The 27491-nt window shown below is 58.1% G+C and overlaps 5 protein-coding genes across 7 annotated transcripts; 2 read left to right on the plus strand and 3 right to left on the minus strand.

Annotated features, from left to right (window-relative positions):
- Positions 1 to 1538: 1538 nt before the first annotated feature.
- Positions 1539 to 4503, minus strand: PHF13 (PHD finger protein 13). The gene is made up of 4 exons (XM_071449135.1): positions 4318 to 4503; positions 3820 to 3921; positions 2563 to 3115; positions 1539 to 2191 (listed from the first exon to the last, which is right to left on the minus strand). Exons 1-4 carry the CDS (start codon positions 4354 to 4356, stop codon positions 1965 to 1967), a joined length of 921 nt encoding a protein of 306 aa, XP_071305236.1. The 5' UTR covers positions 4357 to 4503; the 3' UTR covers positions 1539 to 1964.
- Positions 4489 to 11353, plus strand: KLHL21 (kelch like family member 21). Its single transcript, XM_071449130.1, has 5 exons — positions 4489 to 4608; positions 5139 to 6190; positions 7391 to 7796; positions 9296 to 9368; positions 9674 to 11353. Exons 2-5 carry the CDS (start codon positions 5146 to 5148, stop codon positions 9965 to 9967), a joined length of 1818 nt encoding a protein of 605 aa, XP_071305231.1. The 5' UTR covers positions 4489 to 4608; positions 5139 to 5145; the 3' UTR covers positions 9968 to 11353.
- Positions 11354 to 11781: 428 nt separating this feature from the next.
- ZBTB48 (zinc finger and BTB domain containing 48) lies at positions 11782 to 16390 on the minus strand. Of its 2 annotated transcripts, XM_071449131.1 has the most exons (10): positions 15927 to 16375; positions 15629 to 15846; positions 14838 to 14949; positions 14384 to 14476; positions 13982 to 14068; positions 13491 to 13645; positions 13179 to 13315; positions 12703 to 12867; positions 12504 to 12592; positions 11782 to 12416 (listed from the first exon to the last, which is right to left on the minus strand). In XM_071449131.1, the coding sequence occupies exons 1-10, from the start codon at positions 16332 to 16334 to the stop codon at positions 12120 to 12122; spliced, it is 1761 nt and encodes a 586-aa protein (XP_071305232.1). In that variant the 5' UTR covers positions 16335 to 16375; the 3' UTR covers positions 11782 to 12119. The 2 variants fall into 2 exon arrangements, with proteins under 2 accessions (XP_071305232.1, XP_071305233.1); XM_071449132.1 differs by lacking the exon at positions 11782 to 12416 and having other exon boundaries at positions 12504 to 12612; positions 15927 to 16390.
- Positions 16391 to 16482: 92 nt separating this feature from the next.
- On the minus strand, positions 16483 to 20718 carry TAS1R1 (taste 1 receptor member 1). Its single transcript, XM_071449138.1, has 6 exons — positions 20560 to 20718; positions 20187 to 20490; positions 19091 to 19867; positions 18559 to 18771; positions 18264 to 18384; positions 16483 to 17408 (listed from the first exon to the last, which is right to left on the minus strand). The coding sequence occupies exons 1-6, from the start codon at positions 20715 to 20717 to the stop codon at positions 16483 to 16485; spliced, it is 2499 nt and encodes an 832-aa protein (XP_071305239.1). The 5' UTR covers position 20718.
- Positions 17310 to 26021, plus strand: NOL9 (nucleolar protein 9). 2 transcript variants are annotated; one of them, XM_071449128.1, is made up of 12 exons: positions 17310 to 17446; positions 21105 to 21330; positions 21488 to 21615; positions 21753 to 21891; positions 22203 to 22299; positions 22737 to 22834; positions 23539 to 23700; positions 23864 to 24149; positions 24229 to 24340; positions 24687 to 24864; positions 25285 to 25418; positions 25739 to 26021. In XM_071449128.1, the coding sequence occupies exons 1-12, from the start codon at positions 17420 to 17422 to the stop codon at positions 25859 to 25861; spliced, it is 1710 nt and encodes a 569-aa protein (XP_071305229.1). In that variant the 5' UTR covers positions 17310 to 17419; the 3' UTR covers positions 25862 to 26021. The 2 variants fall into 2 exon arrangements, with proteins under 2 accessions (XP_071305229.1, XP_071305228.1); XM_071449127.1 differs by lacking the exon at positions 17310 to 17446 and adding an exon at positions 20695 to 21034.
- The last annotated feature ends 1470 nt before the right edge of the window (positions 26022 to 27491 follow it).

Raw genomic sequence — 27491 nt, forward strand, 5'->3', positions numbered from 1 at the left:
GAACACAGTCCACAGAGGTCCAGTTGAACTGCAGACACACTGTAAACACAAGAGATACGAATTTCAGACCAGGTCCAACCCTTGTGCAGTTGTGGCTGGGATCTTCCAAAGCATTTCTGGGGAAATGGCAGCACTGCAGAACTTTGGTTATTTTTCTGGCTGCAAAGGACAGTCAGGCAGCCATTGGGAGCGAGTCTTTGGCAAACTCCTTGGTGGTTCCACATAGCTTCTGAAGGCAGCACAGCACAGTCATGGTTGAGAGATTTCACAGAAGCTGGTTTTCTGAAACCCAGTCAGGTGTTACAGCTTGGTGGAACGAGATCTTTTTCAAGAACCAGGAGAAGAGAACAGTTGCATGTTGTGCACTTTTGTCACCTTTTCCCACATTGTGGAGCCCCAGGGCCCTGTGGTACTGGGCTGCCTGAGGTTTGGCAGCCCTGGGGCCAAGGTCTGAAGGAGGGCACTTGCCCCTGTGTGCTAGCAAGACCCTCAGTCATCACCAGGATGCATCTCCCGGTGAGCCAGTCCTCAGACAAGGCAGTGCTCCAATGCTGTGTGACTGCAGAACTCCTGGGGTCATGTTCCTGCTGGCACAGCTGGTCTGGCTCAGCTGCTGTGCCAGCCAGCGATTCTCTGAGCCTCTTCCTGGACAGAGCACACGCTGTTCTTCAGGCATAACTTCAGAGACACACCTTGAAGCATCAACCTGATTTGTGTGATCCATGTGGATCTGTCTGGCCATTGAGGAACAATGCCAGCATCTCCCTGCTCTTGTGCATGAGCTGTGACATCCCATCGTGGTCCTGAAGGGATTTCCCAGGGGCTAAGGCCCAGGAGGTCCTGTCTGCAGTGTTGGCCAGGCCTCACCACTCTCCTATCCACACTAGACGGATCCTCATTGCACTTCATCCTGTAGCTGCATTGCCTGCATTTGATCTGTCATTGCTACCAACAGAATAAAGATTCTGGCTTTTTGGTTACAGTCCAGTTTCAAAAAACAAACAGCAAAAGCAAAAATCAACTCAGCTGTCATACTTGGATAGACATGATCAAATTCCAAACCAGACCTGCCAGGTTCTACATTTCCTTTGGCCCCTTTTACAGCCCATGTTTGAATTCTGGGCTGAGAAAAAGGAGAGTCATCTTCTTAAAACAGCACCATAGAGGTTAACGAAGGGACAGGAAATGGTGCAGTTTCCCCTCATACACACATTTGAGCTGTTCATGCAAATAAATCACGAAAAAACCACTGTAAGAAGAGACCTTCTAGGAAGGAATCTGATGCCACTGATCCCCCACGCTGCCTGTCCAGGGAAAGGGTTGCTCCTTCCTGCCAGGGCGCTGTCCCTTGGCACAGGAGGGAGCCCCGAGTGTCGTTTGCACTTGGATGATGCCAAATGACAGAACTCCCCTCTGCTCAGGCCCGTGGAAGAAGCAGCAGATCACACAGAGGCTGGTAGCACTGAGGCTGACTCCTATGGAGTCTCAGGATATCTAAGATTGATCTATACGGACAAATGGGCAGGTATAATATCACATTGAATTTAAAACACAGGGCCATTTACTTTTCAGACTCTTCACACAGACTCCCTCCTCCTCCCCTCCCTCTTTGGGAGGAGGAGGAGTTTTCTAGCACAGAGAAGATTTGCAGTTTCCCAATGGGATGAGAAAACCTACTTGGCAAAGGTATAGTACATCACCCAGTCATCATAACCAGACAAAACTCCACTGAGCTCAGAGAGCTCTGTCCATCTGTCCCTCGAGAGTCTCTCACCACAGTTCTGCCCAGTCGGCCGCTCCCAGCTCCAGCTGCCCGCGGCTCGGCGATTCCTCATTCCCGGGCCACAGGCCGGCTGGGCAGCCCTCCTGCCTGAGCAGCAGCAGTTCAGGGGAGCCCTCCCCGGCCTCCCGGCCGGCACCCACGGCTCTCCCACCCACGCAGAGCACCAGCACGTGCCTCCCCCCTAGTCCAGAAAGCGCCTGCGCGAGCCCGTCCGGGAGCGGTTCGAGCGGCGAATGTCAAACTTGGAGTCCCGGCACTTCTGGCAGATGTAGATCTCTGGGACGTTCGACTTGCGGATTTTGGCGCAGGAGAGGTGGATCCAAGTGTGGCACTCGTTGCACTCGATCATGGGCCGCCCAGCGAAAGGCTTCATGCAGAAGCAAGTGACCAGGTCCCACGAGTCGTCATCTGCAAAGACAAATGGCAAAGATACGTTTTTAGCGGCTGATGCCTCTCACACCAGGAATTTTCTCTCCTTTCATGCTAAATTAACTACCTGGGTTTCAAAGACTTTGCTGCTTTTTCCAGGTCTCTCTTGCACGGGAAGAGACTCTCAGCAGTACACAGGAGGCCGTAATCGAGGAGATGCTGCTTCTATAAAGTTGCAGCTTTTCACTCAGTTTATTGCACAAAAGAGCCAACCCACCTCCCTTCCCCCCAAAAAACCCAACTGCTCCTGAATTCCACCCAGGCAGTGCTCCTCAGCATTATCCTCAGGCTACAAGTAAAGCACCACTACTTCCACCTGGCTAATCCTCTTGGACAGCCAGGCCACCTACCTGAATCCACCATGATGTCCTCGTCGTCACCAGTGCCATCCTCATCCCGAAAGACCACCTGCTTGCCCTGCCGAATGACCGTTCGCTTGCCCACGCTCTGGATCTCCACCGTCTGCTCGGCCGTCACAGCAGGGTAGGAGACGCTGGACGGGGTGTCAGAGTCCCACACCGAGCAGTGCTCAGTCACAGACTGAGGGTCCCCCTCTGACGAGGGGCTCATCGGCGTCTCTGCGTAAGAGTCCTCTGCCTCCAGATCCAGCAGCTTCTCCTCATAGTCCTCCTCTGCAGACACCTCTGTTTCCCTCCTTTTCAGCTTTTTCTTCTTCCTGATCTTATCGATTTGCTTTCTCTCTGGCAGGAAGTTGCTGGCCTTTGCCCGCTGGAACAGGGAACCATACGGTTTTGCTCGCTTAAGCTGACTAAAGTTCTTTCTGTTCTTGGTGGGCAGGGAAACAGAGGAAGGGGTGTCATTGAAGCGGGGATCCCAGCTATCACTGTCAATCGTGCCTCCAGTACTGTTGGGAGGGCTGGGGCTGTTCCTCAGCGGTGTTTCCTGGAACACATTCAGGAAGCAGGTAACAGTTTGACTCAGAGCAGACTTGCATGTAGTGCAAGGTGCTGTCCCCTGTCCCCCAGGGCACTCTGACCCACCCCTGAGATGCTGTGCCCTGTCCCATAGAGTGATGTCCCCTGTCCTCAGGGCACTCTGACCCACCCCTGAGATGCTGTGCCCTGTCCCCTAGAGTACTGTCCCCTCTCCCCAGGGGTGCTGTCCCCTGTCCCCGAGGCCTGAGCCCTTTCCCCCAGGTATTGTCCCCTGTCCCACGGGGAGCTGAGCGCCCTGTCCCTGAGGCACTGTGCCCTGTCCCCCAGGGAGCTGAGCCCTGTCCCTGAGGCACTGTGCCTTGTCCCCCTGAGTGCTGTACCCTGGACCGCTGTGCTCTGTCCCCAAGCCGCTGAGCCCTGTCCCTCGAGGCGCTGCCACTCCCGCTTTCCCCACACAACACCCCCCGGGTTTCTCCGGCCGCAGCTCCGGGGCCCGGGGCGCAGCAGGAGCGATGCCGGATCCGACGTTTTTCACCCCGCCCACGCCGGGCACCACCCGCCCCGTCCCCAGAGCCTCCAGCCGCCGCGGTTCCCCTTTTGTTCAGGCCCGGCGCGGGGCCGTGACCGCTGGAGCGGTCGGTCTGACAGACCGGCCCGGTGCCCCCCGTGCCCCCAGCCCGGTGCCCCCCCCCGTCCCCCGGTGGAACTCACCTCCTGCGGGTACGGGATGTAGCCGGCGTAGGCCAAGACGAAGGTGCAGAACTTATTGAAGTCCTCCACGGTGCGGTGCCGCCGGGAGCCGGGGGAGAAGTCCTGCGGGGGGCGGGGGTGAGCGGCGGCCGCGGGGCCGGGCCCGCCGGTGGGAGGAGGCGGTGCCGCTCCCGCCGCGCCCCGCCGCCCCCACAGCGGCGGAACCGGGCAGTGCCCCCCACCCTCCCATCGCCCCCGGCGTCGGTACCGGGCCCCCAGACAGCCCCCCCGCGGAGGGCACAGCGGGGCGGCGCCGCCGCCATTCCTCGCCCCGGCGGCACAAGATGGCCCCGGCCCCCCGCCCGCCCCGCGGCGGGGAACGGGCAGCGGGCACCGGCGGCCGGACAGGGCCGGGCCGGGCCGGGCCGGGCTCGGCAGCGGGACAAGCACCCCCTCCCCTTCTGTTCCCTCCCCGCTTCTCCCTTCCCTTCCTTTTTGCCCCCCGGGACTCCGGCTCACCTCCGGGGCAAACGGCGAAGCGCAGGAGTCGGAGTCCATGTCCCGGCGCGGGCGCGGGCGGGGCCGGGGCGGCGGCGGCGGCAGCCGGGCAGTGCCGACACCGCGAGCCGCTCGGTGCCGGCGGGAGGCGGCGAAGGGGCGGCCGCCCGCGCGGGGCCGCCGGGAGCCGTAGTCCGGGCGTGCGCAGTGCCGGGCGCGGGGCGCGCTGGGAGCGGCGGAGGGGCGGGGGCGGTGCCGGGAGCGGTGAACGGAGCGGGAAGCGGAGCACGGAGCAGGGCGGAGAGCGGATCGGTGAGTGCGGTCCGGGAGTGGCTCTTACCGGGGTGATTGTGGGACCGGGCGGGAGGGGCCGGCCCTGGGCTCACCGCGGGGCCTGGCTGGTGGCGGTGGCAGGACGGGCAGGGCGCCGAAGCGTCTACGGTGAGCTGGACCCTTAACCCCGACCCGGACCCTCCGCCCGCACTAACGGCGGTACCCGAGCCGGACTCGGAGCGGAGCTCCCTCAGCGCTGTCTGCGCTCGGGACGCTCTTGTGTTCCCCCGGTACCATTGGGCGGCTCCTTCTGAGCGCCAGCCCAGGGCCAAGGGCGCGGGGCTGGGCGCGGTAGCTGCGGGGCCCTGGGACCGGCCTGAGCGGGGCCGCGCTGCCAGCGCCGCCGCCTTACGCAACGGCCGCTCTCGGGGGATCCCGGCCGGGACGGGCTCCCCGAACCCACCCGCCGCCTCCTTGCCTGATCTCCACCTCCCTTTCCCTCTCCGGGAATCGCTCGGGGTTCGGCCCAGCAGCTCCGCGCAGGGCGTGATCCAGGTGCTCTCCCGCAGGCACGGCATGGCGACGGGCACCGGCGGGACGGCAGCGGGAGCCTCAGCCACGGCGGCGGCGGCGGCGACAGGAGAACCGGCACACGCGGTGTCGCTGCTGCGGGGTCTGAGCGCGCTGCGGGCCGAGCGGAGCCTGCTGGACGTGACGGTGGTGGCCGGCGGGCGAGAGTTCGGGGCTCACCGCGCCGTTCTGGCCGCTGCCTCGGGATATTTCCGCGCCATGTTCGGTGGGGCCCTGCGCGAATCGCGGGCCGAGCGTGTGCGGCTGCACGGCGTCGAGCCCGAGTGCCTGGGGCGGCTGCTCGACTTCGCCTACACCGGCCGCGTGGGGCGGCTGGGCCCCGACATCGCCGAGCGCCTGCTGCGCGCCGCCGACCTGCTGCAGTTCCCCGCCGTCAAGGAGGCCTGCGGTGCCTGGCTGGCGCGGCAGCTGGAGCCCGCCAACGCCCTGGACATGCAGGACTTCGCGGAGGCCTTCGCCTGCCCGGAGCTGGCGGCTGCCGCCCACCGCTTCGTGCTGCGGCACGTGAGCGAGCTGGGCGCCCAGCTGGAGCGGCTGCCGCTGCCGCGCCTCCTCTCCTACCTGCGGGACGATGGGCTCTGCATCCCCAAGGAGGAGGCTGCCTTTCAGCTGGCGCTGCGCTGGGTGCGCGCCGACCCCGCCACTCGTGCCCCGCTGCTGCCGCAGCTCCTGGCCCACGTCCGCCTGCCCTTTGTGCGCCGCTTCTACCTGCTGGCCCACGTGGAGAGCGAGCCGCTGGTGGCCCGCTGCCCTCCCTGCCTGCGCCTCCTGCGTGAGGCCCGCGACTTCCAGGCTGCCCGCCTCGACCGCCACGACCGGGGGCCCTGTGCCCGCATGCGCCCACGGCCCTCCACTGGCCTCGCCGAGATCCTGGTCCTCGTTGGTGGCTGCGACCGTGACTGCGATGAGCTTGTCACCGTCGACTGCTACAACCCACGCACTGGCCACTGGCGCTACCTGGCCGAGTTCCCCGAGCACCTGGGAGGGGGCTACAGTGTCGCTGCGCTGGGCAACGACATCTATGTCACTGGTAAGGCATCCAGGGAATGAGGGGAAGCACCAGGGTGGAGGGTTCTGTTGGAAATACGTAGGTTGTAGCAGCGACACTTGGCTTTTCCTGGGTGGTGGAGAGTTTGGGACTTGGCTTGGGTGCCTGCAGCCTGCCAGCAGGCATGGAGACTCCTGGAGTCGGTGCTGGATTTAGCAGCTGGTCTCAGTCCAGGAGCTATTTTGTCATGACTAATGCTGTTGAGCATGCTGGCAGAAGTCACAGATCTTGTAGTTAGAACTTTTTAACCGTCACTGAGGACAGGGGTGATGTAAGAAGGTTTTGAGTTTCTCTCTTTGAAGAAGGTGTTCAGGTTCAGAGCCCCCTGAATCACATGCTTGAGGCAGAGGCATGTCAGAAAGCCCTAGGTTCCTTCGCCAGCCCCTGTGAGTCACAGTAGCTTCTCCTGCACAAATCCTGCCTCCTTGCTGGGGCTACAATTACTTCTGTCAAGGTGACACCAATATGTAAATTTGGCTGTTAAGCTGCATACAGATGCCTCCTTTGAACTACATCTCTGTGACAGCTGTAACAAACTGAGGCCCAGGACACCCAGTGCTGTGGAACAGCGTGCCCTCAGTGTGCAGGACACACTGGTAGAGCTTTGAAGAGCAAGTCTTAATGCAGGTGAACAGAAAACTGTGTGTTCTCTAGTCACAAGCAGAAAACAAGGACCTGCTTTAAGGACAGAGCTGTAAAAATGACAAGCTACCACATGGATGCAGCATGTTTTTACAGAAACCCCTTACATCCTGTGGGAGCTTCCTGGAGTGATCCCAGGCAGGTTAGTCCTGCTGGGAGCTGTGTGCAGGCTGCTGCTGGGGATTTTGGGTTGGTCTGGACTGTGTCAGTATGACAAAGGCAAGGCTGGGAGGTTCCCAAGCTGCCAGCAGCACCACTGCCTTGGCAGCTTAGCTGGGCAGTGACAGAGCAAGGGCTGTAAAATGGGAGAGAAGTGGGTGTTAGAGGACAGAGGTAATGAAACATGGAAGACTCATTTTGAGTCACAGCTGGATGTGGACTAGGAACGACATGGGAGAAATCCTCCCCAGCTTGCTGGGCCTGAAATAGTGCAAAACTTCCTTTAAAATCCTTGTGGCACACGTGCCAAGCCAAACCCTCTGCTTATCCCCCTTCTGTTTGTGGAGCCAGGCTCCTGACACGTGTCATGCTGTGCCACAGGGGGCTCGGACGGCTCCAGGCTGTACGACTGTGTCTGGAGGTACAATTCCAGCGTGAACGAGTGGACAGAGGTGTCGCCCATGCTGAAAGCCAGGGAATACCACAGCTCCACGGTCCTGGACGGGCTGCTCTACGTGGTTGCCTCTGACAGCACGGAGCGCTATGACCACACGCTGGACAGCTGGGAGGCCCTGCAGCCCATGCTGTATCCCATGGACAACTGCTCCACCACCTCATGCCGAGGGAAACTCTTCGCCATCGGCTCCCTGGCTGGCAAAGAGTCCATGGTCATGCAGTGCTATGACCCTGACAGTGATCTCTGGTCCCTTGTCAACTGTGGCCACCTGCCCCCCTGGTCCTTTGCCCCGAAGACAGTCACGCTCAACGGTCTCATGTACTTCATACGGTGAGTAGTGTGAGCAATCACTTCCCTCCCTCCCCATGTCCCCATGAGGAGAGCCCACAGCTTCCCTGGGAAGGTGGATTTTGCAGGTGGTGGAGGGAGGGCACTGGGTTTGGACAGCATAGCAGTGCTTCCCCTGATGGCGCAGGGAGGGCCGTAACACCTCTTTCCTTGTGTTGGTGCATCTCAAAGAGCTGCCAATAAACTTGTGTGAAAATATCTGAGTGTAACCCAGGGCTGGGGAACAGACACGTGTAAATCCATCTGAAGTCAGCAGGGCTGCTTGGAAATTGGCTTCTCGCTTTCTTCAGCTCCTGGTTCAGCCCCCCTCGTTGCTATAAATAAGCACATAAGCTCCAAGAAAACGTTAAACTCTAGTGCAGGAGAGGACGTCTTCCGTCTCAGCAGAGATAAGAGGGCTGAAGATGAAGTGATTGGTCACTATTTTTAAGCACCTTTCCAAATTGGGACTTAATTACCCATCTGAAGCTGTCCTGGTGGCGCAAATACTTCAGTTATCCGCTTAATTAAAAATAAACGGGAAGGCATGCTAGGGCTGGAGCATTTCATCTCCCTGTGTTGACTCTGAGCAAACAGAGACTTCTGTGATGGCCTCCAGGCACTTCTCTTTTTTTAATCTCCTCTTGGCTTTGCATAAAGTAGCAGCTTTGGCCCAAGATTTTTTATTTGATCCTTTTGGGTCCAGCCAAATGTCTTGCTGGCGGCTGTTCTGGTCAGCTGGTTTCAGTCTGTCCTGCCAGGGTGTTGCAGCTGCTCAGCTCCTTGTCACAACCTGATTCTATAGAATTTCTGTTTTCTTGCCCATTTTAAAATACTGACGATTGACACTTCAGGATTTTCAGATCGCTTTGCATCCGCAAGAGTCAGTGAGGAAATGATCAGGGTTAGGTTGTGTTCTCTCATTTCACGTGCTGTGTGTGCGTGGGCTGCTGCTCTGTGTGGAGCTGTGGGATAATCTTTGGAGGACAGAGGAGTGGGTTGCAAGTAAAAGTAGCAAATAGGTTTAATAGCTCAGGCTAAAGGCTCTGAGTGATGATCCCTCGTGCTGGGACTAGTTTTATACCTGTAAATAAAGCACAGGAGTGAGGTTCAGGTGCTCTCTGCATTTGCCCCAGGGTTGACCCAGAGTGGGGAGAGGAGCCCCTGGTCTGGCTGCTGGCCCCGCCTGGAGCTGCCTTGCAGCATCTTGATCCCATCTGTACCAGGACTGTCTTGGAAGGACTGACAGCTCCTCTCCAGCTGCCCTGACCTTGTCCTCCACGCATTCTTGTGTCAGCAGCGCATGTCTCTGAGTCACAAACGTCCCTCACCTGTCACTGTCGCCCTCCTGTCTGCCAAGCAGGGTGGGTAAGAGAAGCCCTGGGGGATTATGTTGCCTCCCCAGCTCTTCTCTCCCCCTGCCCATCTAAATTTGGCTTTGATGAAGAACCCAAGCAGCGTTTCTAGAATGCAGAAGAGTAATTTTGTGTTCTCTTCCCCAGAGATGACTCGGCTGAAGTGGATGTTTACAATCCATCAAAGAATGAATGGGATAAAATCCCTGCCATGCTTCAGGTAGGACATTTTGCCACTTCCAGGATGTCTTAAATGTTATAAATTAGTTTCATTTACCTTTGGAAAACCAAAAGCTTTTTAGAATTAGAACCTCTTGCGTGTGGAGCTGGTTTAAGTGTGTTGGAGTCACTGGGAAGAGAGTCCTGGATGTGATGGCATGTTTGGGTGTGCAGCCCAGCACGTGATATCTTTGTGCAGCAGTGGTTCAGAGCCCAACCTGCAGCTGGCAGGCATGAAGCTCCCTCTAAGAAACAGATCCCACAAACACCCCCTGGTCACAGTGTCTATTTATTGTTACATTGCAGGTTCACGTTGGGGGGAGTGTTGCTGCGCTCGGTGGGAAGCTCTATGTATCAGGAGGCTACGACAACACCTTTGAACTCTCAGATGTCCTGGAAGCCTACGACCCCGAGACACGAACGTGGAGTGTCGTGGGCCAGCTCCCTGAGCCCATCTTCTGGCACGGCAGCGTCAGCATATTCCGGCAGTTCATGCCAGAAACCACACAGGAGGACGACAGCATCACGCTGGACAACACCATCAGCTTGAGCAGGCAGAACCAAAACCTTCACAACCAGAACCTCAATGAGCTGCCTTAGCGCAGGAAGCGGCTTGACAGAATCCCTCATCCGGAACCTGGGCTGCTTTGGGAGAAGGCTGAGGCAAACCAGTGCTTGGAAACAAAACCATGCTGTTCACAGAGGGAGCAAGAACTCTGGCTGTTGGATGTGATGCTGTGGGCCTGCAGGCAGCGAGGCCTCCACTGCTTCCCTCAGCCCTTCAGGGTGGGAGACGGCGCCACACTGCCCGCAGGGACTCGAGAGCTGATCCTGGGGAAGGCGCTGGTGACCCACACCACAGCACCGCTGCTTACAGACACCTTTCACTGGGAGCTCCTTCACCCTGTAACGCTTCATTTGCCACCAAGCTCCTTCCTTCAGTTTCTGTCTTGGGAGGGGTCTGTCTGGTAGGGCAGTGGTCTGGACACCCCCCCTATATTCTGTGCCTCGGAGGGAGATAGGCTTCCTGTGCACGTGTTGGATTGAAAGGTAGTTATTTTAGGGTTTTTTTCTTCTTTTTTATTTGGGGTTTGCAGTTTTATTTTGGCCTGTGTAAGATTTGCCTTTATACTTGCCCAAGTGCCCTGGCCAGTGGGCTCTGGTTATCTACCTTTGCTGAAGAGCAGCTGTGTGCAGTTTACTTGTGGAATGTTTCTGGAAGAAAGCAAATGGCTGAACCTGCAGCATGGCTCCCTGAGAGCAAGTGCTGCACCTTCTGGAGAACCCTGAAGTGTGGCAGAAGCTAAGGTGTGGCTGGATGCATTTGCTTTTTTGGTCTTTAAATTTTACCTAATAGAGGAAAAATTTGCATTTAAACTGAATTCAGAGATGGAAACCCCGTGTACTCGATCTCTCTCCTCCAGGCTTACCCCTGGATCAAGGAGCATCCGAGCCCCATTTCCACAGCATCAGCATCTTCACAGCTTTACAGAAACGTGTTTTGCCTCAATGCTGTCTGATGCTGCTGCCCTCCTCAGCCACGGGGAGCCTGGGCTGTTCTCCAGCCAGGAACTCTGACAGTGCCTTGAGAGCGCCGCGTGCCAGCAGGGAACACACAGGGCCCGGCTGCCCCGTGGTGTCACACCCCTGGATGGAGCAGGGGGCACAGGGGCCCACAGTTCGGGGCAGCTGCTGCTTTTTTTGGGAGCAATGGCCAATTCCCGACGGCGCCACGGCTCCAGGCATTTCTGCTGAGCTATAAATAACGCGGCCGTGCTCGCTGCTGGACCCCCAGTCCCACCCGCTGAGCAGCTACAGATCTGTATTTATTTTTTGTAGAATTCATTGTGTTGAATCCTCAAGTACAGTTGAACTCCATCCTTTGAAACAAAGGCATTTTACATTTGCAGATAATGTATTTTTATTCTCATAGTTTGTTTTTAAATTTACTTGCAGCAGTCAAGTTAAATAAAACTTGTTACACAATTCTGTTCTTTTGAGGGGAAGGGAGCTGGAATGAGATTTTACTGGGAGTTTCTCATTGCAGATATGCTTAAATTGGAGCCTCTCTGCCTCCTTGGTGAGTAGAGGGAGAAAGGGGAGAGAGCACAGCTGCAGTTCTGGGGTGTGGGGGTACACACAGAGATCTCTCCCCACCCTGGCACCACTCAGGCCATGGTTCTCACTCTCCCAGCAACCCTGGATTGGGTTATTTGAGACAGAGTACATCCCCACACCTGAGCACAGGAACACAGGCACTTTGTGCTGCAGGAGTGTGTTCTGTTCTGAGCAGACATGGGTCATGCCCTACCTTTAATGGGGTAAGGAAAGAGCAACTGACAAAGGCTTAACAAAACAAAGGAAAAATAAGGCACCAGTTAAACAGAGGAGTTAAGGAATGGGCAGAGCCTCTCTGTGGGGGAAGGTGAGCTTTAATCACAGGCAGGGTGAGAGGGCTGAAGGAAAGGGGAGGGCAGCACCAGCTCCTCAGGCATCAGAAAGTGAGTCACAGTATGACACAGGGAGGTCAGTCCCATCCCACTGCACATCACGCATGGACACTGACTGGAGTGACTGTTCTGAGACATTTCTTCATTTGACAATCACAACGTCATGGTGACTTTCTTTCCTTGCAGCCTGGGATGGGAGATTGGCAGAAAAGGAGGGGAGGAGACTAAAAGAACAAGTGTGGCAGAAAGTGGCTCAGCTCAATGCTTTACTGTGTTTCAGTGGAAGGGGATGGGTGGCCACACTACGTCTCACAGTCTTCAGGAATCGTTGTAGTTATAATCAGTGATTGCTCAATCACGTCCGCAGGGGAGAAGTTCTCATTTGAGCAGAGTTTCTGTGCAGGGACCTCCTCAGGCAGTGGCCCACGGGCCAGTGACTCCACGATCACCTCAGCTGAGCCCACCTCCAGCTCTGGTGGTGGCTGCAGCACCACCATCACATCCTTCTCATCCTCAATGATCAGGTTCCGCAGCTTCCGCTGTCGAGGGTTATAGTTCTCCACTCGGTCGTGGATCTCCATGTGCCGCCTCAAGTGAGCCTGCAAAGGAAGGGGAATGTGGAGAGACCCAGTGAAGGCTGGCTCCCCAGGGCAGCATGGAGGCCCTGGAGCTGGGGAAGGCCTCACCTGCCGTGTGAATTTGTAGCCACACTCAATGCACTCAAACTTCCTCACTCCCTTGTGCCGGCGAACATGGACACGCAGCTGTTCTACCGCTGGGAAGGGAAACGAGAGCCTGTTGGCAGCAGCTCCATGTCATAGCAGCTCACAGCAATGCCAACCCACCCATGGGAAGGAGGCAGCTCCTGCAGAGCCCCCACATCACCTTTGAACGTCTTCCCGCAGATGTGGCAGAAGTGGGGCCGCCCCTCCTGGTGCCGGCTGGCGACGTGCCTCAGCAGCGGCCCCTTCTCCGTGAAACGCTGCTCACAAAACTCGCAGCTGAACGGCCGCTCCCCCGTGTGCGTCCGGTTGTGCTTGTCCAGACTCGCTGCCATTAAGAGGGGGGAGACAGGGAGAGTGGCTGGTCAGAAGCACAGCCCATGCACACCCATCCAAGGGGCTGTCAGGCTGGGCCAGGCTGGCCAGGAAGGCAGGAGCAGCACAAACAGCCTGCTCCAGCTAAGGGGTCATGAGCAACACCAGCTCATTCCCCTTCTGTGCCATGAGAGCAGAGCAGGTGACAGGAATGTGCTTTTCTTGGTATCAGCCTGCACTCACAAGAGCATGGCTTTGCTCCTGGAGAAGCTGCTTTCTGGGGTTCCTGGATGCTGGAGCCTTAGCCCAGCCAGCCAGGGGTACCTTGTGTCCGGAAGGTCTTGCCGCAGAGATGGCACTGGAAGGGCTTCTCGCCGGTGTGCGTGCGCAGGTGCATGTTGAGGTTGGCTTTCTGTGTGAAGGCATGGTGGCAGAACTCACACACGTAGGGCCTCTCATTCCTGTGGGCAGAGAAATGTCACTGTCACCTCTGCCTCTGCCAGCTTCAGCCCTTTGGGTCTCAGCCCAGCACCTCTGCGAAGAGGGTGACTTTCAGCCAGCCCCCAGGCCTGTGGGGCAGAGACTGCAGCCAGGAGAGCTAAGGTGACACAAGAGAGGACATGGGTCACATTGTACCTGTGCTTGGCCTTGATGTGCATCTGGAGGCCGTTGCGGCTCGAGGCCCTGTGCCCGCACTCCTCACACACAAACAGCTTCTCTCCACGGTGCTTGAAGGCCTCGTGCAGGCGCAGCTCTGTCCGGGACAGAAAGCACTTGGAGCAGGTTGAGCACTGCAAGGCCACAGGAGAGGAGGGTGTTAGGGTTGGGGTATACCCACCCCAGACCCACTCACACCCAACCTTTCCCCAGCTGCTCCAGCAGGGACCTTCCTGTGGAACCAAGGCAGCACCACCAGCTCACAGACACCCAATAAGATGGGACAGCCCAACAAAGATGAAGTGCTGGTCAGTGCTTGGGTCTGTGGGCTGCTCCTGTACCCAACAGAGCCCATTTCCAGTAGCTCTGTGGCCCACCCCTCACTGACAGAGCCAGACATAATGTTGTGCTATTCCTTAGGCCAGGTCCACACTCAGGATCACACCCTCCCCAAAACCCCTGGTTCCTACCGCATGGGGCTTGGGTGCACCGTGCAGTTTTATCATGTGGCTCTGCAGGTCCTTCTTCTGCATGAACTGCTGTGAGCACGAGGAGCACTGCAAGACAGGAGAATGGGGTCAGCTCCCAGCTGCCCCCAAAGTGTGGTTTCAGAGCAAGGAGAGGACTGACAGGGGAGTAGAACACAGATTCCTGGTACAGCCATGGGAAGCCTTTGGCTGTGGTGCCTCCCTGGATCACATTTTGGTTCAGAGACAGGGAACAACCCTGAGTGGGCTGTCATGGACCAGAGAAGGGAACTGGTACGCTCAGCTCTTGATGGGCTGGGCTGCCCTAGAAGGGAAAAGCCTGCCCTTGCTCTGTGCCAGTGTCCAGCAGCATCCATAGGGATGTTGGATTTGGGCCCTGCTGACCTTGTATGGCATCTCTCCAGTGTGTGACACCATGTGCAGCCGCAGCTCCATCCGCCGCTTGAACACCTCCGGGCAGGCCGAGCATGTGAATACCTGTGAGAGACAGGGTGGTGTTGGCTTCCACAGAACCCAGAGCCTGACCTGGAGCCCACAGCTCAGCCTCCTGCCCAGCACATGGCACTGGCACCCAGCTACAACGTTCACCCCGCACCCACAGGAGCCAAATCTTGTACAGTACAGAGTCCTGGTGTGCTGAAACACAAGTGAGGGCTGTGTTGTGTATCAGGTGTGAGTCCCAGCCACAGGGACTCTGGCTGTGGGGTCCCAGCCATGGAACACGTGCCACATGGTGCTGGCAGGGTTCTGTTTGGAACTGGGACTGGCAAAAGGCTCCAGCTCCCCTGCTGCCACATGGCACCACACTCCAGCCCAGCAGGGCAGCTCCCAGGCGTACCTGTTCCGATCGGTTCATGCAGTTCCTGGCTTCGTGTTCCAGGAGATTCTCTTTTCTAAAGTAACATTTGCCACACTTGGAGCATTCAAATGGCTTCTCTCCAGTGTGTTTCCTTGGGGTATGCAAATACAGAATCCCATCACTGCCTGTCAACAGCATCTGCACAAACAGGCCCAGGAGGTCATGGGGAAGGGTGAGGTGGGTAATTCCCCCCACCCCAGCAGTGCTACTATTCACAGCTTCCCAAAAGCTGCTTTTATGACACTTTTTATTCCCTTCAACAGCACAGCTGTCAGTGCCCACTGCACTCCACGGAACACCATTTCTGCAGGGCCAAGATTCTTCCCCAACACAAGCAAAGCTTGAGCTCTCACTGCAGGGCCATGCCCTGCACTCGGTGATCCAACCTGGAGCTCCTCACGGAGCCCAGGCATGTACCCCCAGAAACTGCCCCCCAGCCCAGGGCCCTCTCAAAGCCCAGGAGGATTTGCCATTGCCCACCTGCAGCTAGCACAGCTCCCAAGGAGCCCCTCACATGGCCTTCCTGAACCCCAGATCAGGACAGTCACTGCGGCTCTGGGATGCCTTTCATTGACATATAACCCTCCCCCAGGCCACAGCACCCCCAGGGACAGAGCAGACCCTCCTTTACCACCCCGGGGGATGCCGAGGTGTTGGGACAAGCTGACAGAAAGGAGCCTGCCCTTTTTCCCCCACCCCGGGAAGGGGCAGAGCCATGGGGACGGCGCATCCCCCCACGCGCAAAGGGAAGGAGAAGCTGGAGCGTTTACCTGTTGTGCACTTTAAGGTAATATTTGCTGAGGAAGGTTTTATGACATGTGGGGCACTCGACCGGCACCGCTGTACCTTTTCTGCTCCCCGGCGCCTTTCCCGGAGCGGGGGGGCTCTTTTTGCTCCGCAGCACCTTTTCCTCGGGAAGGGGCTCGGCGTCGCCGTCCCCCCGCCCGCCGCCACCCACGGCCGCCTCCTCCGGGGCTGAGGGGGAGCCCTGCGAGGGAACAGCGGCGTCACCGCGCCGCCCCCGCCGGGTCCCGGCCCCGCCGTCCCCCTCCCGCCCCCCTCACGCACCGCCTGCCCGCCGGGCTGCGGGGCCGCCGCGGGCTCCGGGCGGGCGGTGGCGGCGGCGGCGCGGCGGGGCCGCGGGCGGAAGGCGCGGCACAGCGCCACGGCGTCGGGCACGCCGAGCTGCTCGGCGGCCGCCAGCAGACGGGCGCGGTTGTGCGCCGTGAGCGCCAGGCGCCCCGTGTAGAAGAAGTCGAGCAGCAGCTGGAAGGTGTCGGCGAGGCCGTCGGGCAGCGCCACGGGCCCGCCGGGGCCGCGCGCGCGGAAGAAGCGGGAGCAGCTGGCGAGCACCGGCCAGTGCGCGCGGAACTCGCGGCCGCCCACGCCGAGCGTCGCGTCGCAGAACTGCCCGGCTGCGCGCTGCCGGTTCAGCTCCCGCAGCACCCGCACGCTGTGCGCCGCCGCCGCCGCCATGGCCGCGCACCGGAGCCCGCCGGCATCCGCTACCGCCGGACGTGGCGTCAGCGGGCGCCGGCAGTGACGCCGCGAGGGCCGGGGAGGGCCGGGGCCGAGGGTCGGGCCCCGCGGCGGGGTACGCGCGGTGCGGGTCGAGCCCCGCGGCTCAGGCGGCGGCCAGGCGGCGCGTGTACTCCTGGATGACCATCTGGAAGTGTTCGGCCGTGTTTTGGTGCGGCCGCAGCAGGATGACGAAGGCCCGCGGCACGAAGTACCCGCCCAGCAGTGCTGCGAGCGTGCCCAGCGTGCTGAGCACCCGCGCCACCGTCTCGGCCTGGCCGCGCAGCGCGCCCTGCGAGCAGAGCACGGCGGCCGAGCAGCCCAGGTGTAGCAGCAGGCTCACGGTCAGGCTCTTGGCCTCGTTGTAGGCGGCGGGCAGGTCCGTGCCCGCGTAGCTGAGCACGAAGCAGGCGGCGCTGAGCAGCACCGTGTAGGCGATGGCGGCGTCGGCCGCGGCGCTCCGGGCGCACTCCAGCACCACCCACTCGTCCCGCACGCCGTACTCCCGGCTCGGCACCGAGGGGCTGGCGGCCTCGGTGGCCACGCACAGCACCACTTGTGCCGCCGTGCTGGCGGCCACGAACAGCACCGGCCCCTGGCGCCGCATCCAGGCCTCGTAGAGCGCAGGGCAGCGCGCGTTCAGCTTGAAGATGCAGAGGATCTGGAAGGAGCGGGTCGCCACGCACGAGAGGAATACAGTGAAGCTGATGGCGAAGAGCGGCACCCTCAGCAGACACGCTGCCTGCGAGGGCTCCCCGAAGTAGCAGAAGAGGCTGCTGCAGGTGCAGGCCAGGGAGCCCAGCATGAGGAAACAGGTCTTCCCGCCCGCGGACTTGACTACAGGTGTGGAGGCATTGAGGGCGAACAGGACAGCCAGCGCCGCTATGAGCAGCATGAGAAAAACAGCCAGGGCCAGCAGCGCGCAGGAGAGGGGCTCGGACCAGGACAGGAACTCGATGGTGCGGTTGAAGCAGACCTTGCTCCCTGCTGGGGCCCACTGATCCAAGCCACAGGCCTGGCAGTCAAAGGGGTCTGTGGAGGACATGGACCCCTCACACACCTCGGACCCGGTAAGAGCTCTGCCATGGTGCAGGCCCGGCCCACAGCTCCCTGGGCTCTGCTCACCCATCACGCCTGCTCCTTCCTGTGGGCACTCCCAGGCCTGGGGTAGCAGAGGGGGCTCTTTTCCCCAAAGACCCCCCACCTAAAATTGGCCCCATTGACTCTCCCAAAATCCATAGCCTGGGCTGAAACAGGGGCTCAGCTGTGTGAGGCTCAGGGCCATGGGGGCTGTGGGTGGGAAAGGGCCCATGCATCAAGCAGTAATCTGGGAAGGATCTGCAGCAGTTGCTGCTGAATGGGACAGTACCACATAGGGGGGCTTTCTGCTCCCACTGTCCCCAGAGCTGCCCCTGCCCACTCCACGGGGTCAAGGGCATTGAGGCACTAGCTGCCAGGAAGGTTTTTGTTGTTGTGGCTGGTGATTCTGAGGCAGGAGACATTTCCATATGCCAGGTGCTGGTGATCACATAGTGCGGAAGCCCCGTGTGCCATCTGGGGCACAAAGGCAACCACTAGGTTGAATTTCCCTTGCAGAGGATGCGGTGCAGGGAACAGCTACCGGGCCGGACATCCCCTTTCCCTGGCCACAGGCAAACGGGCTCTGTTTGCCCAGGTGGGCTCATCTGTGGGCAGTACTCCCCGGAAAGGACAGGGCATGGGCTTTGCATACTCACTGGTAAGCAAACAGGAGCCAGACCCATGCCTTCAGGTCAGCTCAGAGGTGTTACTGACCACAGGAGGTGAGAGGCTGGGAATGGTGAGACAGGAGCAGGAGGATGTGGGCAGGGAAGGAAGAGGCAGGAGCAGACCCTGTGGTGTACTGACCCGATGTGTTCAGGAAGGTTCCTGGTGGACAGGCCACACAGCTGAAGCAGCATTTGTGGCGGCTCTGCTGCAGCCTCATCTCTCCTGGCTTACAGGCCTTGGAGCACACCGAGCTGGGAGCCTGCCAGGAGCACAGACAGGGTCAGGCTGACAAGCAGCAGCACTCTGGCACTCCCCCACACTGCCTCAGCCCTCAGTTTTGCCCTGCTATGAGGAAACACCCCTGAACTGGTGGCATTGGGATGCAGTCAGCTCAAAAGTGAGCAATAAATAAGACCTGGGTGCAGAACAGTACCTGGCCGTCTTCTGTGTGCCACAGGATTTTGCCTGGGTTGATGCTCAGCCTATCAGGGTTCACACGGAATGTTCCTATCACATCAAAAGCCCACTTTGGGCCCAGCCACTTCCACATGACAATGTCATAGCCTTTATGAATGTCCCCTTGAGCATCAAAAGAGATTCGGCTCTTGTACAGGGTGAAGTTTACTTGCCTAATCTTTTGTAGGAGCTGTAAAACAGAAGAGTAAGAGAGGAGCCCTTCCAATGGCACGACTCCTGCCATTGGAGGGAGATGTGCTGGAGGACACTTCCTCTGTCCTGCAGCTGCTTTGAAGCCCCCCAACATCTGCAGGAAATCCCATCCAGTGAAGGGATGGTACTAGAGGAACAAGTGACCTAGGGGTGGTACTAGAGGAACAAGTGACCACAAGGGTCTTCAGCTGGGATGTGAGCCTTTGGGAAAGACAGGAAACCTTTGGGCACAATGGAAAAATCCTTCCCTGTGGGAAAGGATCCTCATGGATCTTCTTCCACAAGGTTGCTCTTACCTGCCAGGGATAGACAGTGCCTTTGCTGCAGGTCCCCGAGGCACAGCCCAGCAGGTCATGGAGGCCATGGGCCACAGCATACACAGCTGAGTACACACTGAAGGAGCCTTGAGCATCGTACATGTCAGAGACGGTGGCGAGCGCGCGGCAGCCGGTGCAGCACTGCGTGCAGTCCAGCCGTGTGCTCCCCACAGATTCCCTGCCTGCCTCTGCACTGCTGCCACACTCAGCCACAGTGCCTTCCTCCCGCATCTTCCAAGCTTCAAAGCGCTCCAGCATCATGGGCTCTGGCTTCTCTACTGCCATCCCAAACACCGAACCGATGGTCTGGATGCCAGGTACCTGCCAGATAGCTTGAGCCAGAGACCAGTCTTCAGAGGCCACCCACACCATGCCCGTGATGTTCTTCTGGACCACCACCTCAAAGAACGGCGGAACGCTTCCTCTGGTGGAGAACACAACAGTGACATTGACCTTGACATCTGTGAGGATTCGGACCAGGTTGTGAAGCTCCGGGTTGCTGGCATCCGAGTTGGCGGGGATGGTGCCTCGGTAGGCCACGCACACATTGCTTGCAATCAGCAGCTCCTGCAGGGCATCCAGACCAGCCCTGCCATAGGTGTCGTCGCTGCCCAGCAGCACCACCCAGGTCCAGCCAAAGCGCTGCAGCAGCAAGAAGATGGCCTTCACCTGCTGCTTGTCACTGGGGATGGTGCGCAGGAAAGAGGGGTACCGCCGCTTCAGGCTCAGCAACTCCGTGGAGGCTTCGTAGCTGATCTGCAACAAGAGCCAGGGGAAAGGGGGATGCACTGGCCCAGGCAGCTGCACCCCTGAAGGCTAACAGCATGGGCAGCCTGTCCTGGGAAGACTTGGAGCTGGGCAGGCAGTGGACCCAATGCCAAGTGTGCTGAAGCAGGAGAAAGCTGTGATGGATGGCAAGCCAGCCCACTGACTGCCTGGGAAAGATCCTTTGACAGCATACACAGAAGGGCTGCATTTCCAGCTCTACCAGGCTCCTCAGGTCTGAGCCCACCCTCCCTGAAACCATCACTCCTTAGGATCCCTGGTTTTCATCAGCCATAGAAGCTGCACTTACCTCTGGTACAAGAAAGAGACTGAGAACAGCGGCTGTGGTGAGGGCCAGCCGCGTGCTGTCAGGGCCAATGACAGCCACAGCCTGGGGTTCATAGTGTTGGAAACTGGGGAGCACCTGGACATCCTGCCTGCCTTTGCGAGCAAGAGCGCACAGCGTGGCGTGGAGGTTGGTAGACTCAGAGCAGGTATCGTAGATTTCGTAGCCCAGCGTGACATTAGGGAGCAGCGTGGTGGAGTTGTTGATCTCCTCCACAGCAAAGCGCAGGGCCTGGGCCAGGCAGTAGCCGTGGCTCTTGAAGGCGGCTCTATGGAATCGAGAGTGGTTGTTAGGGAGGACAGAGCGCATTGGGGGCACGGGCAGCGCGGGCACTCACTCATCGCAGCCGCGCACGAGCAGGCTGCTGTCGTCCCGGCGCGCCGCGGTGTGCAGCGGGAACAGCCCGGCCAGGCGGTGATCGCCGCGGAGGGTGAACGAGGAGGCGGCGGCGGCAGCCGCGCAGAGGCACAGGCGGAGCAGCGCGGGCGGCGGCATGGTGGGGTGGTCCCGCACTGCGCGGGCGGCTCTTAACGGGGCGGCGGCGGCGGGCGGGGCCTCACACCGGGCGAGGCGGGGCCGGCCGAGGGGCGGCCCCGGGAGGCGGAGGAGGCTCGGCGGTCATGCCCGCGCGGCGCAGCCGCCCCCGCCGGGCTTCGGCCCGTGCCCTGGCCCGCGCGAGCCGGGCGGAGGCGGCCTGGCGGGAGTTCGCCACCTCCTTCACTCGCATCGGGATGGTGCCGCAGGCTGAGCCGGGGCTGGTGGCCGTGGAGGCGGCGGAGGGCACGGCCGTGCTGCTGCTGGAGCCGCGGCAGGTGAGCAGCGCCCACAGCGCGCCGGGCGCGCCGCGCCCCGCACCGCCTGACCGCCCGCTCTGTCCTGCAGGCGCTGACCTTCACCGGCAAGTGCCGCCTGCGCTGCCTCTATGGGGCCGTCCGCCTGCTGGGCTTCGCCGTGGCCTCTCACCACCCGGGACTGCCGGTCTTCTCGCCGGCCACGCACTGCGCGCTCAGCCTGGAGGCGCTGCCCGGCGCCCGCCCGCCCGCCGCCGCCCTCCGCCAGCTGCGCGCCGCCGCCCGCGCCGCCATGCGCTCGCACCGTGTCCGCCGCCGTGAGTGCGGGACGGGAGCGGGGCGCGGGCGGGCGCCATTTCACGGGCGGTGCGGGGAGCGGCCATTTTGTGCGCGGGGCGCTGCGCGGCGGGTGGGTGCCATTTCGCGGGCGGGCGCGGGGCTGAGGGTGATGATGGCGGCACTCGGCTCTTTCAGCGGCGCGGGTGAAGCTGATGGCACGGTTCTCTCCCGACTGCGCCGTGGTGCTGCTGGAGCACCTGGACACGCCGGTGACGCGGTTCCTGCTGAGCCACCCGCCGCTGTCGCGGTTTTTCGAGCCCCAGGTGAGGCGGCGTGGTCGGTGCGTGCTGCGCCCTGTGCCGTCCCCGCACCGCCCGTGCAGAGCCGGCGGCGGCCGCCCCTGTCAGCGCCAGGCCGTGGCCTCACGCAGCCCGTGCTGAGTGCTCACCCTCTCGCCTAGAAAAAGGAGGAGTCAAACTTCACTCCAGAGCACGCGGTCCTGGCGTCCGTGGGCATCGTGAAGTGCAGCCCCGACTGCGGGCTGCAGGTGTCGGAGAGCATGTGCCTGGCGCTGGAGGAGCTGATCCAGGCTTGCTGTGGTGAGTGCAGGCATTTGGCCATGTTGCGGCTTTGGTAGCCTGAAAAAGAGAAAATTCATGAGGCTTTTCGTGAGTTAAAGTTGAGAGAGTGCCCTGACCAAAGTATGTATGCTGAAGTAATGAAGTTAGGAAGGAGTATTCAACTGACCATTTGTATCTGTGAAGAGCAGGGAGGAGGGATTGAATCAGCACATGCTGATTGAGGGTCGAATTTTTCTTTATGAAGAATGAGCATCTAGAACTTAGGTATTGCCTAGGGTGGGTCAGTGATGCCAGCATCAGTGCGGTTCACACTCTGCTTTTCTTCCTAGCGGAAGATGAAGGTGTTCCTGTGGTGCTTGTGTGTGGCCCAAAAAACACAGGGAAATCAACATTCAACAGATATCTAATTAACCTGTTACTGAACCGGTGAGTCTTCCATGTTCTGCAAGCCTTTAAGTGCTACATGAGGTTTAGGAGAAGGAAAAAAATAAAAACAAATGTTTGACAGATCTCTCAGAAGAGCCATCAGAACTTATAGGTGCATAGGTTTTAAACACAAACAATAATTCAGAAAAACAGATACTCTTGTCTTGAGTGATTTCAGGAAATTGCCTCCTGAACATTTCTATTGAAATACTGTTAAATTGCTGCCTTGGGAATGTATGAGCACATTGGGCACCAAGCAGTTTAGGTTCAGTAGGAGAGTTATAATGCTTAGAAATGCACCATGAGTGTGGTTGAGGGAAGGAGAGATTCACAAATTTTAGCTTTGCAACCTGGAACAAAATCTCATTGCTCTTCTGATGTGTTCAGGTTGTGCAGTTCTTTTGGGGGATGCTAACACCCAGTCTCTCTCCCTGCAGCCTCCCTGTGGTGGAGTACATGGAGTGCGACATTGGCCAGACAGAATTCACTCCGCCTGGGTGCGTGTCCCTGAGCAGCGTCACGGAGCCTGTTCTGGGTATGTGTTCTGCTCCTTCTGTGGTTACAGAGATCTGTTCCGTTTCTGAAATGAACAGGATGTTCTGGGCAGAGACTCTGCTTCAGGGGAAGCTGCTGCCACAGCTGTCGGAGTTTCCTGGGGAGAATAAACCAAGTTTTGTTGTAGGGACATTTAAGCTCCCTGAGTAACATGGAGGTGTTCTTCTGCTTTAAAGAAGCACAATGTTGTAGAGGTGGTAGTACATGCTAAGGTGTATCAAAGGGGATGTTCTGCCTTTCAGATGCGAAAGGTCTCCTTGGAAAAATCTGTATCAATAGATAAAACTTGAGAAATCCAAAGTGGATCTGTGATGAGTGGAAAAAACAGAATCCAAGAAACTGCTGGAGTTTGTAGTCTTGCAGATTTGGATTACTGTCTAAAAGGATGTTGTCAGGCTGGTTTACTGTTTAACCAGTTTGTCATACGCTGTTCTTTAAAGATTTGCAAGTGTGTAAGCAGTGATTTCAAACAAAAAACCACACCCAGTATTAACCCGAAACAAACAAAACTCCCAGCCTGCAAGTGACAGACCAGTTTCCCCTACTTGCAGGCTGTGCAAGGACAACTGGCATGTGGGAGGATCATGGGTTATTTCAGGAGAGAAGGCGTGTGGGTGTTCAGGGACAGGAATGTTTTGGGTTGACCTGGGGAAGGCACTGGATGTTCGGTGCTCTCTTTGCCAGGTCCTCCCTTCACTCACCAGCAGATGCCCAGTAAGATGGTGTATTATGGCCAGACCAGCTGTGAGCAGGACACAGAGAGGTACCTTGATGTTGTGAAATACGTGTTCAGCTACTACAAGAAGGAAGTGCCTCTAATCATCAACACCATGGGCTGGGTGAAAGGTAAATGGGGTCAATCTGCTCTGGAGAGGTGTGGGAGGGAGGTAGCGGTGGCACAGCAGCACCACGTGGAACAACAATTCACAGCACGTCCACCCTGAGCTAACACTGCTGTGCCGCCTGTCACAGTAGTAGCAGCAGTTGTGTGTTTGCTGTGCTCCTGAAGGTGAAGGGCTGCTGCTCCTCATTGATATCATCCGGCTGTTGTCACCCAGCCACATCGTTCAGATGGACATGTGTGACTGGAAGGTCATGCCCCCGCTGACATCTGAGCACATCCACTTCAGCGCCGGGCTGCACACCAAGGGCAAGCAGCAATCCAAGTGCAAGCAGCTGGGAGTGGGCAGCACGGAGAGCTGGAAGTGCCCTGAAGGGGAGGACGTGTCAGCTCCACAGCACAAGCTGCTCTATGTCCACCCAGAGTTCCCTCGGGCAGGGGTGGCAGGTGAAGTGTAAGTAGGATGTTGAGTGCTCTGTGAGGTCTGAACAGAAGAGCCATATGTTGTCCTTGACATGGGGCTGTTCTTTCAGGCGAGTGCACAGCAGCATCCTGCGTGACATGTCCATCCTGGGATACCTGGGGCATCTGCAGAGCCCAGACATTGGGGCAGTGCTCCCTCTGCACAGCCTGGTGCCATATCAGGTAAAGGAGCTGTTTGCCTTGGGGAATGTGCACAGCACCCAACTTGAAGTGATGGGCAATTCTGTTCCTACTGCATATGTTTCTCAGAAGAGGGACAAATGCTCTAATCTGCAGAGTGACTGTATTCAGGGTGTCTGGAAGCCAGGCTTCTGTCAAGTTGCTGGTGTGGCATGTGTGTGCTGCGTGTCCTGCATGTGCAGGTGTTGGTGCAGAAGCTGCTCTGTGTGCCCTGCCATAGTGCCTGTGTGTAGGTGTGGTGTGGGAGTGTGCAGGGTCTTATCTCTGAACTCCAACTCAATCCATGTGGAGCTGATGAGCACTTTTCTCTCTTCCCTTTCCCCGTCAGGTACCTTTCAATGCTGTTGCACTCAGGGTTATTCACACAGATGTTGCTCCCAGCAACATCATGTACGCGGTGAACGCCAGCTGGGTCGGGCTCTGCTGCATTCCCGAGGAAGTCCGGTGCCAGAGCGAAGGGCCAGTCCTGCTGACACAGACACCAATCTGTGACTGCCTGGGCTTTGGTGAGCACACCTGGAGCTCTGCTCTCACCTGCTGTGTTTAGGCAGACGGATTGCATAGTGATGGAGTTACCTACTCTGGGGAAGTGGGATGAGTGGGGTGTATTCTCTGCTGTTAGAGACTGTATTGCAGTCTTTGGACTTTGGTTAACAGGTGGGAAGAGCTGTGGGGAATGTCCTTGAACGGCGCCACTCGGAGCTTCTCTCAGAACTCCACAGTGACTCACTTTCCAGTTCACGTTCTCAAAAGCATGTTCCATGTAGCTTTAGCAAAATTCCAATAGTTGTCTCAGTTTCCTTGTGACTTAATTTAATGTTCCAGTTTGGACTTTGGTGTTCAGTCATGTGTAGGGATGTGATAGTGAGTAGGGATACCTAGTGACTGAGCTTTGCATGTGGGGTTTTTTTTGGTTTTTTTTTTAGGAATTGTCCGAGGAGTTGATATGGAGAAGAAGCTTTACCACATCCTGACACCAGTGCCTCCAGCGAATCTGAGACTAGTGAATTGCCTGCTCCTTGGGAACATCGCCATCCCTAACTGTGTGCTTGTGGGCCAGGTAGGAGCTCACAGGAGGGGTGGGATTTGACTGAGCTGCAGCTGGCTGGCAGGTTTTCCATTTTCTTATTCCTGCGGCTGATGCGTGCTGGGAGATGCCTGGGCATCAGCAGATGGTTATCTCTCTGTGAAATTGTCCTTAAGCACAGAAACCTTGGGAGAGCAGAGTGTTATGCTCATGTTTCAGATGCCAAAGTGGGGTTTGGTGATTGCTGAGTCCTTCCCACTCAGCTCTATCAGCCTGGGGAGGGATGTGTCTCCCCCTCTGCTGAAGGTGCAAGTTCTTAAAGTTGTTTCTGGTTTAATTTTTCCATTTTGCAGCAAGGAATTGAGGGAGAGATTCCCTACGTCACATCCGATTACAACTACAGTATCATGGGCTCAGGGAAACTGAGGAAGAAGAAGCAGCATTTGAAGAGAAGATTTGAGTGTGATTATCCTTGAATCCTCAGGGTGCTCAGCCAGGGTTTGTTCATGTGGGACCTCAGATGGTTGCAGGAACCCTGGGTGCTGCAGAGGCCATGCTACAGCGGGGCCAGTTTTGATAATGTTTTGTATGTTCAGTTTGTATTTTTGGTGTTTTGTAATAAATATCTATGGTAAACACTGGGTTGGTTTGGATCTTTTCCTAGGCTGAGGCTCACGCAGCCAGGAGCAGCTGCCAGTGATCCACAGTGCCCTGAGCAGAACTTCACTGTCCCCTGGGTCTGGGGAAGGGCCCATGCTGGGGTTCTGGCACTGTGGCTCACCCATGGCTCTGGGTGTCCTGCTGGTCAAGGAGAGGGGAGGGAAGGAGCACCACAGGGAATCCCTGTCCCCTGAGTGACAAAGATGGAGCTGCTCAGTGCTGCACTGTCACAGCCCACCCTGTGTACACTGCCACTGCTGCCCTGTGCTGTCCCAGCTGCATGTCTGGTGCTGCAGGGAGAGCTCAGTGTCCTGAGCACAGGCTGGGAGCAGCTTGGGCTGGCTTTGATGTGTCCCCAGCTCTAAGGGACTTGTGCTATGGATAGAGGCTGTAGTGGGATGGGATTGGGGTGGAAATTGTCACCCAAGTGCTACATGGAGCACTGGGTTACGTGGCCTTACCTGACCCCACCTGCTCTGCCCCACTGGGACATGGGAGGATGTTTATTTATTTTTCTTCCCAGCCCTTTGTCAATTAGCAATTTGCTGCCAAGGGAAGCTGGGGGTGCTGGGAGTCACACAGGGCTGAGTGAGTGCCTCGGGTCAAGTTGAGGACATTTTTGGAAAAAACTATTCTTTATGGGTAATACCAGCATGCTGGGCTCTTCCCAGATCTGTGACTGCAAAAGTAACATGGCTTCTAACAGCAGCTCCTGCAAAATGAGGCATGGCTCTGCCTCAGCCCAGCCTGGGGAATAGCCCAGCCCTGGAGCGTGCAGCCCCCTGAGCCCAGCGCCCATTCAAATCCCCTGGGCCAGGTCTGTGGAGGAAGGAGGGAGGCAGAGGAAGGAGGAATGTGGTGCACTTGGGGCCAGAACTTTTTGGCTGGTGGCTGCTGTGGGTGTGAGTAATCTGCAAAACTGCTTTTATCTGGTTTGGGAAGAGATTTCCTAGAACTCCAGGAGTGAGCAGCTGTAAACAAACAAACAAACTGGGATGAGAGGTGAGGAGGGGACAGAGCTGGAGAAGAGCTGCAAGGGCCTGGACAGTGTTGCAGCCTTGTAAAGAGTTAAACTTAATCCAAGCCTAATTATCCCCATATGGCTGGGTCTGGCAGCAAAGGGAGAAGTTGGCCAGCACTGTGGCCTGAACAGTGGCTAAAATAAATAAAGGGGCCGTGGTGCAGCCAGGGGGAACATCCCAGGCAGGGTGAGATGGGAGTTCAAGCCGCGAGGGAGTGGGTGGAAAAAGCTTCAGGAAAGGTGAGATAGGCAAAGGATGCGGGAGAAATGCCCAGCACTAAAAGCACTGTGGCCAAGCATCCCCCTTGGTGTTGTCACCAGCGCCCAGCATCCACCTCAGCCTGCTGAGGGCAATGGATCCCAGGGTGGCTCTGTCCCTTGGAGCCAGGGGACATGTGAGTAACCTGTGTGCTGAGCTGCAAGTT

Source organism: Agelaius tricolor, unplaced genomic scaffold (assembly GCF_023055355.1).
Source record: "Agelaius tricolor isolate 1412-34295 unplaced genomic scaffold, bAgeTri1.0.p SCAF_28, whole genome shotgun sequence".
Classification (NCBI taxonomy): domain Eukaryota; kingdom Metazoa; phylum Chordata; class Aves; order Passeriformes; family Icteridae; genus Agelaius; species Agelaius tricolor.

Excerpts from the sequence above, each read along its gene's own strand:
- NOL9 (XM_071449127.1), top strand. The coding sequence starts at position 20,843 with ATGCCCGCGCGGCGCAGCCGCCCCCGCCGGGCTTCGGCCCGTGCCCTG. Across the intron at positions 24,341-24,686 it reads ACAGCCTGGTGCCATATCAG|GTACCTTTCAATGCTGTTGC; the intron begins GTAAAGGAGCTG and ends TTTCCCCGTCAG. Across the intron at positions 25,419-25,738 it reads ACTGTGTGCTTGTGGGCCAG|CAAGGAATTGAGGGAGAGAT; the intron begins GTAGGAGCTCAC and ends TCCATTTTGCAG.
- KLHL21 (XM_071449130.1), top strand. The coding sequence starts at position 5,146 with ATGGCGACGGGCACCGGCGGGACGGCAGCGGGAGCCTCAGCCACGGCG. Across the intron at positions 6,191-7,390 it reads CAACGACATCTATGTCACTG|GGGGCTCGGACGGCTCCAGG; the intron begins GTAAGGCATCCA and ends GCTGTGCCACAG. Across the intron at positions 7,797-9,295 it reads GGTCTCATGTACTTCATACG|AGATGACTCGGCTGAAGTGG; the intron begins GTGAGTAGTGTG and ends TCTCTTCCCCAG.
- TAS1R1 (XM_071449138.1), bottom strand. The coding sequence starts at position 20,717 with ATGCCGCCGCCCGCGCTGCTCCGCCTGTGCCTCTGCGCGGCTGCCGCC. Across the intron at positions 19,868-20,186 it reads GTCTCTTTCTTGTACCAGAG|ATCAGCTACGAAGCCTCCAC; the intron begins GTAAGTGCAGCT and ends CTCTTGTTGCAG. Across the intron at positions 18,385-18,558 it reads GGCACACAGAAGACGGCCAG|GCTCCCAGCTCGGTGTGCTC; the intron begins GTACTGTTCTGC and ends TGCTCCTGGCAG.
- PHF13 (XM_071449135.1), bottom strand. The coding sequence starts at position 4,356 with ATGGACTCCGACTCCTGCGCTTCGCCGTTTGCCCCGGAG. Across the intron at positions 3,116-3,819 it reads ACATCCCGTACCCGCAGGAG|GAAACACCGCTGAGGAACAG; the intron begins GTGAGTTCCACC and ends AATGTGTTCCAG. Across the intron at positions 2,192-2,562 it reads GGACATCATGGTGGATTCAG|ATGACGACTCGTGGGACCTG; the intron begins GTAGGTGGCCTG and ends TTGTCTTTGCAG.
- ZBTB48 (XM_071449131.1), bottom strand. The coding sequence starts at position 16,334 with ATGGCGGCGGCGGCGGCGCACAGCGTGCGGGTGCTGCGGGAGCTGAAC. Across the intron at positions 13,646-13,981 it reads GTGCACCCAAGCCCCATGCG|TGCTCAACCTGCTCCAAGTG; the intron begins GTAGGAACCAGG and ends GTGGCCTTGCAG. Across the intron at positions 12,417-12,503 it reads GCTACAAATTCACACGGCAG|GCTCACTTGAGGCGGCACAT; the intron begins GTGAGGCCTTCC and ends CTTCCTTTGCAG.